The sequence below is a fragment of the Camponotus floridanus genome, unplaced genomic scaffold, assembly GCF_003227725.1.
Source record: "Camponotus floridanus strain SB8 unplaced genomic scaffold, Cflo_v7.5 scaffold234, whole genome shotgun sequence".
NCBI lineage: Eukaryota > Metazoa > Arthropoda > Insecta > Hymenoptera > Formicidae > Camponotus > Camponotus floridanus.
The window spans coordinates 182837-196794 of NW_020229364.1; the positions used below are offsets into that span (position 1 = coordinate 182837).

The following is a 13958-nucleotide window of genomic DNA, read 5'->3' on the forward strand; positions in this document are numbered from 1 at the left end:
GGAATTACTGTAGTACAGTGTAATATTGCTTTCCAAAAAAATACTATTTAACTATTTGACTATTGATAAAAAAAATTCCTACACAGCATCAAGTCGCATAAAAATATTACTAAAATTGGAAAAAAATTCTAAAATTCAACAAGAAAAAAAATTTTGAATCCCACAAGGAACACATTATTAAATAATTTTTTTTTTAAATTCAGTTTGTCAAAAATAGAATTAAATTAAATTAATAAAGTGATGTTAAGAAGAAAACGCGGTTCACTCACACACAATCAGAGAGCCATGGCTTTCTGATTGTGTGAGCAGCGTCCTCTCCTTAGCTTAGATACTACTCACAAAGTCCTCTCCTTAGTTAGATACTACTCACAAAAAAAAAATATATTTTAGATCTCATGTGTGTACCAGTCCTTTATACACACTTCATAAAAAATTGAATACGAGTTTAGTTAAGTCTGGTGTCGCCGCATTACGGCAAGTAAAGAAACATGTATCATATATTGTATCCTTTTTATGTTATCTTTTTTGACAAAGCAAAAAGATGTCTGAGCATCTGACGCGCAAGTATGGACTGCATCAGAAGCCCAGTCAAATTCAAATCTGCGTCCGTTTAATTTTATAATAATATTACGCCATTTATATATCGGCCGTGACTATAGTTCTGGTGTGAATCTTTTCAGTTTTTGAAAATAAGGCTGTGACGTGGCAAACTTACATGGCGCTGACAAGTGTTATGGCGTCAGCGAGGCAATTTCTATCAGGATATTTTGATATTAAATTGTTCTTTCTCATTTACAGAGATAATCCACTTAATCTTATATATAATTATGTTAATATGTACGATCTTAAAATCTCTAGAAAGCAATTTGAGCAAGCCAACATCTCTCAGAGCATTCGTACAATTCGACAGTCAATTCACAAAAAAAGTAAACGACATTTTTGTGACATTGAGGTAAAGAATCTAAATGTTCAGTTTGTAATCTTTCATTGTTCTCTCTTTTTTTTTAAATTCAACGGCATAACTATATCAAAATGTTAATTCTGTTAGTTTTGTTAAATATAAAATGGATAAAATTTTATTTTTTTACAGATGGAACCAATCTGAATTTACCGATTTACAAGGATATACAGTGCAATGTTTTTTCATCGAGGACTTAAAAGAGATTCAAATCTGCGACGATAAAAATATCACAACTACAACACTGGAGCACACCGTGCACAATCTTAAACCTAATAGGACATATTATTTCCGAGTACGTGCACATACTGAAGTTATTGCTGGTCCTTACTCGGATTTAATCGATGTATCAACTACGCATGAAAATCCAATACCTAAATTATTATTAGTAACGGATGCTGGCCTCCACATATTGGACTTAGATTCAAATACTATTAATAATCTCGTTGAACAATCGGATATAGGAGATGTCGCTTACTGGGCACAAGAACATAAAATTTATTGGATGCACGAAAATAATCTAATGACATTGGACATTACTGAAAATAATATCACAAAAATAGCTAGCTTTAGTTTTGAGCTATATAATAACATATATCTTTGCATTGACTGGGTAGCAAGAAATCTATATATAACCTATTATGGTGAGAGAAACTACTCTTTCATTGTAAAGTTCGACTTAACAATGTGGGAAAATGGCATAATTAAATTTGATGAGATTTTCAAAACAAAAGAAACTCTTTTTCTTCACCATTTAATTGTATCATCGTCTATGGGGTAAGTTTACTACTTTTTTGTCTACTACTGTTTTCTGAAAAAATAATTTTCTATTAAAGATTTATGCACATTAGTAATTTTTGTATAATTTTACGTGGTTTTATAATTAAGATCATAAGTAAAAAATAATAATAAGTTATAAGAATTATTAAGGTATATTAATTATAAGAATTATTAAGGTATATTAATTATAAGAATTTAGAATTTTTACTACATATAAGTTTCTGTTTTTGTTAAAATAATGTTTTATAATGAGTAAAATAATTATATATATTTTAGAATTTTATATTACACATCATACAATTGGACGAATAAAAAATATGATATGATAAAATATCATTTTGATGGAAAAAACATGCAAATTGTTCAGATAAATTCATCCCTTTGTCAATTTCCTTGGTATTATATGAATCATATGATAATTGATAATATGAATAATGAGGAACCATTAATTTACTGGATATTTGCTTCTCATATAACTGTCACAAACATTAACCTTTCTATGTGCAATACGATTTTACACACAAAAAACGTAGGTGATAACATCAGTTTCAAATCTATGACGATTGACAAAACAAACATTTACATTTTAGTGTATAATCGGCTTCAACATACTCATCATATCTACGTTTCAAAAAAGAAATACTCAAGTCTCAAGAGCGTAAATGTAGACGAATATGTTGAAAAGATAATAATAGACTCAGATAAATATTCTATAGGTAGAATTTACGCTATTGATAAATCTTTACAACCTTATCCTCCAATGAGATGTCTGACACCTTACGAAAAAGGTTATAATTTTGAGAATGTGATTGCAACGACAAACAGCATCATTGTAAATCTTCCGGAACCGGTTGTAAAGAGTGGATGCAAAAAATATAATTTACCAACTACTATATATATTATCTTCGTAAGCTGTTTAAACAACAATTTCAACAAGTCTGAGAAATTCAATGTGCAGACGTACGAGCGGTATTATGAGATTCAGAACTTAATACCATTTACAGAGTACAAGTTAAAGTTTACTTTAAGCAATTTTTATTTTGATCAATTATTGATAAATCCATTCGATTCGAATGTGATACCAATAAAAACTAATTTGGGTAAGCTTAATGCACCAGAAAACATAAGTGTTGTAGCTTTGACACCTACTACAGCAGTAGTTCATTGGATGCCACTCAAAAAACTGACCTGCGTGGCCGTGACCTACGAAGTGCTTTGGAAGTCAGTTTCATTAGTGAACGGCACGCAACACAAGAGCAAACAATTTATCAATGTGCCGAAACGTGTGACAGACGGTAGATTTTTCACAAAGATTAATTTGTCGCTATTAGTACAAGATTACTTGATATACGTGCGGGTGTATCCAAGTAATTTTAGCGATTTCTACAACGAGAGTTTAAGCAAGATTAATCACATATATTCAGAACCAAACAATATTACTTTGAGTTGGGTCAATATAAATAGCATGAACATTTCATGGATTTCAAACATTAATCTGACGGTTCTTTCTACACTAGAGTACAAAGACATTGTAACAGAAAAGTGGGAAACAACGAATTATATTGAAATGAATTATAACAAAGAAGTAATATATCATATCGAAAATTTACGATCAGGAACTTTATACCAATTTCGCTTGATATTGATATACCTTGAATATGAGGAAACTTTTATATGGCCGTCTGATAAAAGATTTATTTTTTCAACACGTAGTAGCAAACGAGGTAAGCAAATGAAAATATCCATATGGCACAATAAGATTGAAGATATATTGAAGAATAATTTAATTGAAAGAGTCATTATTATAAGATGTGATAAAGTTAAGATGTCCGCTTTTTGCAATGAAACATTGTAGGAATATTACAGTGTAATATATTGAAAAGAATGCAATGTCATTGCAATCATTTAATAATATTACGTATAAAATATTTTTGTTTGTGATGGATAAATATCTTGGAAATAATTAAAAAGCTTGATATAAGTAAAAATTTGCAATATCTAAGATAATCATATCTAAGATAATATATTGCAAAATTATATTTAAACTTAGTTATATTACAAAATATTATATTTTTATACAAAATTACTTTAAACTGTTACAAATCATTTTTTTTATTTTAAATGTTCTATATACTCTTTTAATGGGTACTTTATACATATATAAACATTAGTTATAGAATTAATTAAACATTACTAATTATATTTTTATTTAAAAATTTTAAAAATCCGTTATAATTATATATATTTGCATGTGAAATATACATAAGAATGCATAGAAAAATATAATGATAGATATAATAGTATCTATTTTGAATATAAGAAAAAAATATATTATTTTTGAAGATTAACATCGTATTCACATAAAGTGAAAATATATCAGAAAATATAGTGTAACATTCATATAAAATGTTATCTATATTTTAATAAAAAAATAGCAATGCTTATTTTTAGCTTAGAATTATAATTACTCTACTGATATTATTTCTGTGTCATTAATTCATTTGATTTCTGCAAAAAAGTAAAACTTATCGCATATACAGGATGGGCCATTTTAAGTGATCCACTCCAATAACTTTTTTATATTTGAATGTACAACAAAATGTTTCAAATAAAAGTTGCTTGACTTCGAGGGGGACAGAAAATGGGTGGCAAAAATTTGACCTTGGATAGTCATTTGAGAGTCACATAAAGGTTACTTTCAATTTCTTAAATGGAACCCCCTATTTTTCATTGCATATTCTTGTAGCTCATCTCGAGAGCTTTCCAAAACACTATAATTAAGTACCTTTTCATTAAGTACTTTTTGAGTTATAAGGCTTGAAATAATTTCTTAATTTTACATAAACCATAAAATATCTAGTAAACCATTCATTTCTCGATTGTCTTACCTTCATACTTTTATATACAAAATAATGAAAGGAATCAATTGGTGTAAAGAAAACATACAGTTGTTTTTAAGAAAAAATATGGAATTGTTAATTGCAAATTACATATTTTTTCTTAGAAACAACTATGTGTTTTCTTTACACCAATTGATTCCTCTCATTATTTTGTACATAAAAGTATGAAGGTAAGATAATCGAAAAATAAATGGTTTACTAGATATTTTATGGTTTATGTAAAATTAAGAAATTATTTCAAGCCTTATAACTCAAAAAGTACTTAATGAAAAGGTACTTAATTATAGTGTTTTGGAAAGCTCTCGAGATAAGCTACAAGAATGTGCAATGAAAAATAGAGGGTTCCATTTAAGAAATTGAAGGTAACCTTTATGTGACCTTCAAATGACTATCCAAGGTCAAATTTTTGCCACCCATCTTCTGTCCCTCTCGAAGTCAAGCAACTTTTATTTGAAACATTTTGTTGTATATTCAAATATAAAAAAGTTATTCGAGTGGATCACTTAAAATGCCCACCCTGTATACAAATATAAAAAATATATTATTTTTATAGATAAATTAAAGATTGTTATAGATTTACACTGTTTGCAAAATATAAATATCATTTTGCTAATATCTAATTCATACGTTGTTAATTTATATTTCTACAATGTTTCCGTAATGTTGCATTGCAATTTATAATATTGCAATATTGTTGCAAAGTTGTAACATTCTGTGCTGCATAGATATTATAATATTATGTGCTAATTTTTTTAGATATGAATAGGCCTAAAATTTAAAAAAATTAAATTTTTGTAATAAAGTCATAAGTAAAAATAAATTTGTAAAAAGATACACATACGAAGATATTAAAATTATATTTTTGCTTAATATAGATATTTCGAGCACTCCTGGAATAATACCGAAACAATATTACTTATTATTATTGATGTTAAGTTTTATCGTTGTAATTATTATAATTTGCATCTGCTACTATTATCGTTGTAAGTACATTTGATGTAGGTATGAATTGTAGATTATACATATATATCTGATGTAATATTTAAGAATTTACTGAAAGTAGTAATTTATTTATATAAAACTAAATGAATAAATTTACTAAAAAACAAAAAATTTTATAATACATATTATTACATAATTAAGTCGAAATTTTATAACAGTGTATCGTCAACGCAGAAGTAATAATGAACAATGTTTGTCTTCAACAATGACCGATATAGAATTGAAGATTCTACATGAAATACCTTGCCAAAACATTCAATTCAATATGATTTACAGTCCTATGTTACATTATAATCCGGATAAATATGAAATCACCGAAATCAAACGTAAACAAATTACACTAATAAAACTTCTTGGTAGCGGCGCATTCGGAATGGTAAAAATTAATTTTTTCAAGCAACGTTTCACGATATTAATTTCTAGATCAACAAAACAGATATACGTATAATAATAAAGACACGAATAACATGAATTTTTATTATAGATCATAATATAAAATTTAGGTGGAACAACCCAGATAGCCAAATGCAATGAGGTTGCTGTCATGTTGACAATAATTGTTGAAGCAACTAATTTTAACAAACTAGAGACAAGGTGAGACAGCATTATGTCTGTTGAGGTTGCTGTCATGTTGACAATAATTGTTGAAGCAACTAATTTTAACAAATTAGAGACAAGGTGAGACAGCATTATGTCTGTTACGTTGAACTCACATGAATTCATGTGCTAATAACAACAAATTAATTGCAACGTGTCAGCTTATTGTGTAGACAACGTAATACATCAATATTGCAGACTATTTGCTTCGTTAATTGATTGCATATAGAAGCAGACATAGCTGCATTCGTAACGCATTCCGCATCTCGATGTCAGCAAATATACTGTAAATATATAATAATACATGCGATGCATTTATTTGCTGAATATATCATATCAAGCTTGGCTATCTGGGAACATACATGCACTTTATTATGTATTTTTCGTTTAATTATTTAATATAAAGTAAAACGTTACTTGACATTAAATTATACATTTTCTAATGAAATACGTATGTAAATTGTACATTTTTTAATGAAATACGTATGTAAATTTGTGTACAATATTTCGCAGGTATTTCAAGGAAATGTGAAAAACTTAGAAAGATCAGGCACAGAGATATCCGCTGCAATAAAAGTGCTTCGAAAAGATGCTTCTTCCTATGAGAAAAAGAAATTTTTAGAAGAAGCCAGACTTATGAATCACTTTCGACATAAACATATATTAAGATTGTTAGCCGTTTGTTTAGATGGAGATTCGCCGTTACTAGTGTTGGAATTGATGGAAACTGGTGATCTGTTAAAATATTTAAGAGATTGTCGAACTTTGCAAGCGTCAGATTCGCATGCACTGCGTTTGCAGGATTTGCTCGCCATGTGCGAAGATGTTGCTCGAGGCTGTTGCTACTTGGAAGAGTTGCGTTTCGTACATAGAGATCTTGCGTGTCGTAATTGCTTATTATCTTCGAGAAATCGCGAGGACCGTATCATCAAAATTGGAGATTTTGGTCTAGCTAAGGATATCTACAAGGATGATTATTATCGCACGGTAAATATAATTATTTAAAAAATTAATTATTAAAAAAACGAGTTCTTTTGAAAATGTTTTTCATTTTTTATCATAATCAGCATTGTGCATTTTCTTTTTGAATAATATTAAATATAAATAAATTATTTTCATTTATATAAGACAAGAGATGAATGAACATTTTTTATTTTTATTTTTCATACTCTAAAAATGGACAACTTGAATAAAAAAATTAGATTTTAGTTTAAATCATGTTTCAGAAAGGAGAAGGTCTGTTTCCTGTTCGTTGGATGGCACCGGAATCTTTGGTGATCGGAATATTTACTTCTCTAAGCGATGTTTGGTCATTTGGGGTATTAATGTGGGAAATTACATCATTGGGTGAACAACCTTACAGTGCCAAAACTAATGAAGAAGTACTAAATTATGTACGTGCTGGAGGCAGGTTGCCGATGACTCTTAACTGTCCGTCAATGTTGTACCAGTTAATGCTGTGTTGCTGGAGTACAGCGAATACCAGACCAAATTTTAAACTTTGTCTTAAAAATATTATAGCATTAAGAAAGAACATAGAAGATGCCTTATTGAGTCCAGTCGATACTTTTTAGCCCATATAATTAAATTAATGTTTATCTTCTGTTCCGAACGATTCAATAAATTTTAATGTAGGAAGAATATTTCTAAATTGATTCTGTTATTTTCAGGTTTAAACTTAATATTAGATGTATCAATAAAGATAAAAAATTTTTTAAATTTTACCTTCCATAAAATTTTGATTATTAAAAAATATTACATCCGTTTTGATTGTACAACAACGTAATATAATGATATATTTTATTTGGGTTTTTTGAGTAATCGAATCGAAATCTAATAATTATATATATATGTATAAACAATATTTTTTTCAATATGGAAATATAATTAATTTTTGACATTATGTACCGATAATTACAAACTGTTTATAAAATTTATGAGTGAAAGGAGAAACGCAAATAATCTTCTAAAATTGTGAATATATAAATATAATAATCCTTCCAAAAAAAACCTTACAAAGGTAAAAAAAATACGCCAAGTACATAAAAAATATTCCACCTCGTATGCAACAAAATGTTTAATAAAAAAATACCCTTATAATAAATAATTTATAAAAATTTTCTTCAAAAAATATATACAATAATTTTCTAAATATATAATTTTCCTAAAAAAAATCAAAACTAAATATGAAATCAATGATTAATTAGCCAAGTATTGATGATTAATTGAAGCAATTGATAGGGATTTGTAATTTGAAATATTTGTCACAAATTCAATCTTGTATTTATATATTAGATTCTCGACAAAATAAAAATGATTTTCAAAATAAGTTCCAAGTAAATTTGGAACTAAAAAAATTAACATCAAAACAACTTACAAAAACTTGACGTGCTCGGGTCACATTATAATACATATAATTTTACAAAGTTTGCGAATTATATACCTGTAATTAATTTCAATTATAGAAATATGTGAATTATAATATGAAATATGTAATTTGCAATTAACAATTCCATATTTTTTCTTAAAAACAATTATATGTTTTCTTTACACCAATTGATTCCTCTCATTATTTTGTATATAAAAGTATTAAGGTAAGATAATCGAAAAATGAATGGTTTACTAGATATTTTAAGGTTTATGTAAAATTAAGAAATTATTTCAAGCCTTATAATTCAAAAAGTACTTAATGAAAAGGTACTTAATTATAGTGTTTCGGAAAGCTCTCGAGATAACACACTACTAACACACTACTACACACAACTACAAGAATATGTAATGAAAAATAGGGGTTTCCATTTAAGAAATTGAAGGTTACCTTTATGCGACTTTCAAATGACTATCCAAGGTCAAATTTTTGCCACCCATCTTCTGTCTCCCTCGAAGTCAAGCAACTTTTATTTGAAACATTTTGTTGTACATTCAAATATAAAAAAGTTATTGGGGTGGATAAATTAAAATGGCTCACCCTGTATATAAAACAAATATATATATATAAATATATATATATATATATATATAAAACATATATATATATATATATATATATATATATATATACAGGGTGTCCGTCGATTTTCGACCTAAATGAAATAAATAAGTAGATTGGCTCGAATTAAGAAGGAATGACCTGTATTGTTTTGGGATTGTCGCAATAATTAACGAAATATTAAATAAAAAAGATCGGCCAATCTGCGTGAGTAAAAGCGCGCGGCGACGAGAGTCGTCCCACCGTAATCCGATACTACGAGTGCGGCGAAGCGGTGGGCGGGTCGCTCTCCGAGACATGATGGTGGTTTGCGATATATCGCAATACCGCGCCGAAAAATGACCCGTCCCCCCTTTTCGTGGCGAGAAAATGATGCGCTATCATTTCCACACCACCTTGCGGTAGATAGCATGGTGCGCTTTTTTTATAGTGGTTTCCCCCATAGGCCTATTCCACTCTCAATTTAAAAATTATTCAAAATGCCATTTACTATATGCTGAATATATCGTAAATGTAAAAAATTAATGGACAGTATCTTTACAAAAATTGATTCGTGGTTGAAAATCCCTCGATAAAATGTATTGCACACGTTGATAATGTGATACGATGATAAAATTCTTCAAGAATCCTTTCTTCATCTCGTACACGAAGACGCACTGCTGGACCAGTTATCCCGATATTATGCACGACACTCAGTTTCACATAATTATTGCACAACACGTAAAATTATACGGCCACTTGGATTCGTGCACGCCCGAGAAATGATTCCATGTAAATTGCGGCCGCACGATAAGTATTTTCTCCCGCTAGTCTGTATGCCACAATCATATCCGTATATTCCTGCAGAGTACACTTCATTTTCTCTGTTAATTTACTACGCAAACACAAGATTTTTATTAAAACGTCTTAGCTCTCACACGCTGTTACCAGACTGCGTACGCCAGCAGCACGCAACTACAGCTGACAGCTGAGCGGACATGTGAGTGTAAGCGTACGTGTGAGTTCGACGCCTGCGCACTATAATTACACTCAGTCCGCTCAGCTGTCAGCTGTAGTTGCGTGCTGCTGGCGTACGCAGTCTGGTAACAGCGTGCGAGAGCTAAGACGTTTTAATAAAAATCTTGTGTTTGCGTAGTAAATTAACAGAGAAAATGAAGTATACTCTGCAGGAATATACGGATATGATTGTGGCATACGGACTAGCGGGAGAAAATACTTATCGTGCGGCCGCAATTTACATGGAATCATTTCTCGGGCGTGCACGAAAACCAAGTGGCCGTACAATTTTACGTGTTGTGCAATAATTATGTGAAACTGAGTGTCGTGCATAATATCGGGATAACCGGTCCAGCAGTGCGTCTTCGTGTACGAGATGAAGAAAGGATTCTTGAAGAATTTTATCATCGTATCACATTATCAACGTGTGCAATACATTTTATCGAGGGATTTTCAACCACGAATCAATTTTTGTAAAGGTACTGTCCATTAATTTTTTACATTTACGATATATTCGGCGTATGGTAAATGGTATTTTGAATAATTTTTAAATTGAGAGTGGAATAGGCCTATGGGGAAAACCACTATAAAAAAAGCGCACCATGCTATCTACCGCAAGGTGGTGTGGAAATGATAGCGCATCATTTTCTCGCCACGAAAAGGGGGGACGGATCATTTTTCGGCGCGGTATTGCGATATATCGCAAACCACCATCATGTCTCGGAGAGCGACCCGCCCACCGCTTCGCCGCGCTCGTAGTATCGGATTACGGTGGGACGACTCTCGTCGCCGCGCGCTTTTACTCACGCAGATTGGCCGATCTGTTTTATTTAATATTTCGTTAATTATTGCGACAATCCCAAAACAATACAGGTAATTCCTTCTTAATTCGAGCCAATCTACTTATTTATTTCATTTAGGTCGAAAATCGACGGACACCCTGTATATATATATATATATATATATATATATATATATATATATAAGGTAGACCATTTTAATCAATACACGCGAATATCTCACAAGGAGAGGTCGCAACCTTGGGGTCACCGAATTAAATAAAATTTTAAGTGCGTGTAGTACTCGACCAAAGAAATTTTTGAGGAAAGTGAGAGGACGCAACGCTCAAAAAAAAAAACCAAGTGAAAAATAGGCCGTATCTTGTATACCGGTAAGTTTAGACTGATCGTCAAGTAAGCGGCGTAGCTCGGGCGGTAAAGCCCGATACTATTATGCTGCTGGTCACAGGTTCGATCCCGATTTGTAGTAGTTTCTTTTTTTTTTCATTTTTTTTTTACGCGAAACGTACAATATTTTTTTAATGAAAAAAATTAAATAAATAATTTAATTTTTTTGTTTTTATTTTATTTTTCTTTTAGGAAAGGCAATTATTTACGATATGTTAATTTATATTAAATTTTATAATTAATTAATAAGTGGCATAATAATTTTATATATTTTTTTTGTTAGTATCGAGTAGAATATATAGAATTGTGACGTTTTATAAAATTTAATATAAATTAACATATCGTAAATAATTGCCTTTCCTAAAATAAAAATAAAATAAAAACAAAAAAATTAAATTATTTATTTAATTTTTAAAAAAATATTGTATGTTTCGCGTAAAAAAAAATGAAAAAAAAAAGAAACTACCACAGGTCGGGATCGAACCTGTGATCAGCAGCAAAATAGTATCGGTCTTTACCGCCCGAGCTACGCCGCTTACTTGACGATCAGTCTAAACTTACCGGTATACAAGATACGGCCTATTTTTCACTTAGTTTTTTTTTAAACGGCTGAACGTTGCGTCCTCTCACTTTCCTCAAAAACTTCTTTGGTCGAGTACTACACGCAGTTAAAATTTTATTTAATTCGATGACCCCAAGGTCGCGACCTCTCCTTGTCAGAAACACTGCATTAAATTGAAAAATGTTTCAAACAAAAGTTGTATGGCTTGAAAGGGGATAAGATGGTGCCATTAGTTTTACCATATAGAGTCACCTGAAAGTCACGTAAATGTCATTTCCAACTTTTTAAATGGGATACCCTACATACTTTTATATTCTTATAGCTTGCCTCAAGACTTTCCGAAACACTATAATAAAATATTTTTTCATTTAGTACTTTTCGAGTTATGAGGCTTAAAATAATATCTTAATTTTACATAAACTATAAAATATCTAGTAAAATATTCATTTTTCGATTATTTTACCTTAATACACTTATACACAAAATAATGTGAGAAATTGACTAATGTAAAGAAAACACAACATAATTGCTTCGGAGAAAGTATGTAATTTGCAATTAATAATTATAACATATTTTTTCTCAAAAATAATTATGTTTTTTCAAACTAATGGCATCATCTCATGTCCCCCTTCAAGCCATACATACAACTTTTGTCTGAAACATTTTTCGATTTAATACAGTGTTTCTGAGATATTCGCGTATATTGATTAAAATATCTACCTTATATATATATAACATTAAATACGAAATTGTTGGAAACTTCTATTTATATCAAACTTTTTAATTTAATTATTTATGCTTCCAAGATAATTATTTGTCAGAAACAAAAATATTCTATACGTAATATTATTAAATGGTTGCAAATAACATTGCATTCTTTTAAATATATTCCACTGTAATGTTGTTATAATATATATTTCATTGCAATATTACAAAAAGCGAACATCTTAACGTTGTCATAATCTTATAATAATAACTCAGCAGAGTTTCGCAATCGATTTGCAATATGCAATGTTTGAATGAAATTATTCTTCAATATATCCTCAATTTTATTGTGTTGTATGGATATTTTCATTTGCTTACCACGTTTGGTACCACGTGTTGAAAAAATAAATCTTTCATCAGCCGGCTATATAAAATTTTCCTCGGAGTATCTCAATATCAAGCGAAACTTGTATAAAGTTCCCGATTTTCGACATGATATATTATTTCTTTGTTATAATTCATTTTAGTATAATTCGTTGTTTGCCACTTTTCTGTTGTAATGTCTTTGTACTCTAGTGTAGAAAAATCAGATTAATGTTTGAAATCCATGAAATGTCCATGCTATTTATGTTGGCCTCACTCAAAGTAATGTTATTTGGTTCTGAGTATATTTGATAGCCCTTGCATATATTCCTGTTGTAGAAATCGCTGAAATTACTTGGATACGCACGTATATCCAGTAATAGTATACTGGTAGCGACAAGTTAAACTTTGTGAAAAATCTTCCATCTGCCATACGTTTTGGCATATTGATAAATTGTTTGCTCTTTTGTTGTGTGCCGTTCACATATATGTAATTGACTTCCAATGCATTTCGCAGGTCACGGCCGCGCAGTACACTTTCTTGAGTGGCCAATCCAATGAACTACTGCTATAGTAAGCGTCAAACCTAGAACACTTATGTTTTCTGGTGCATTAAGTTTGCTCGAATTAGTTTTTATTAGTATCACATTCAAATTGAATGGATTTATTGATAATTGATCAAAGTAAAAATTGCTTAAAATAAACTTCAACTTGTACTCTGTAAAGGGTATTAAGTTCTGAATCTCGTAATATCGCTCATACGTCTGCACATTGAATTTCTCAGACTTGGTGAGATTGTTGTTTAAACAGTCTACGAAGATAGTATATGTAGTAGTTGGTAAATTATATTTTTTGCATCCACTCTTTACAATCGGTTTTGGAAGATTTACAATGATCCTGTTTGATGTCGTGACAGTCA

At 30.0% G+C, this 13958-nt stretch overlaps 1 protein-coding gene across 1 annotated transcript; it reads left to right on the forward strand.

Annotated features, from left to right (window-relative positions):
• Positions 1 to 228: 228 nt before the first annotated feature.
• On the forward strand, positions 229 to 7844 carry LOC105257562 (proto-oncogene tyrosine-protein kinase ROS). Its single transcript, XM_025408850.1, has 7 exons — positions 229 to 952; positions 1091 to 1735; positions 2015 to 3462; positions 5514 to 5621; positions 5799 to 6016; positions 6751 to 7224; positions 7464 to 7844. Exons 1-7 carry the CDS (start codon positions 828 to 830, stop codon positions 7809 to 7811), a joined length of 3366 nt encoding a protein of 1121 aa, XP_025264635.1. The 5' UTR covers positions 229 to 827; the 3' UTR covers positions 7812 to 7844.
• The last annotated feature ends 6114 nt before the right edge of the window (positions 7845 to 13958 follow it).

Coding starts and splice junctions, on each gene's coding strand:
- LOC105257562 (XM_025408850.1), top strand. CDS start 828: ATGTTAATATGTACGATCTTAAAATCTCTAGAAAGCAATTTGAGCAAG. Junction 1,736..2,014: donor ATTGTATCATCGTCTATGGG/GTAAGTTTACTA, acceptor TATATATTTTAG/AATTTTATATTACACATCAT. Junction 7,225..7,463: donor AGGATGATTATTATCGCACG/GTAAATATAATT, acceptor ATCATGTTTCAG/AAAGGAGAAGGTCTGTTTCC.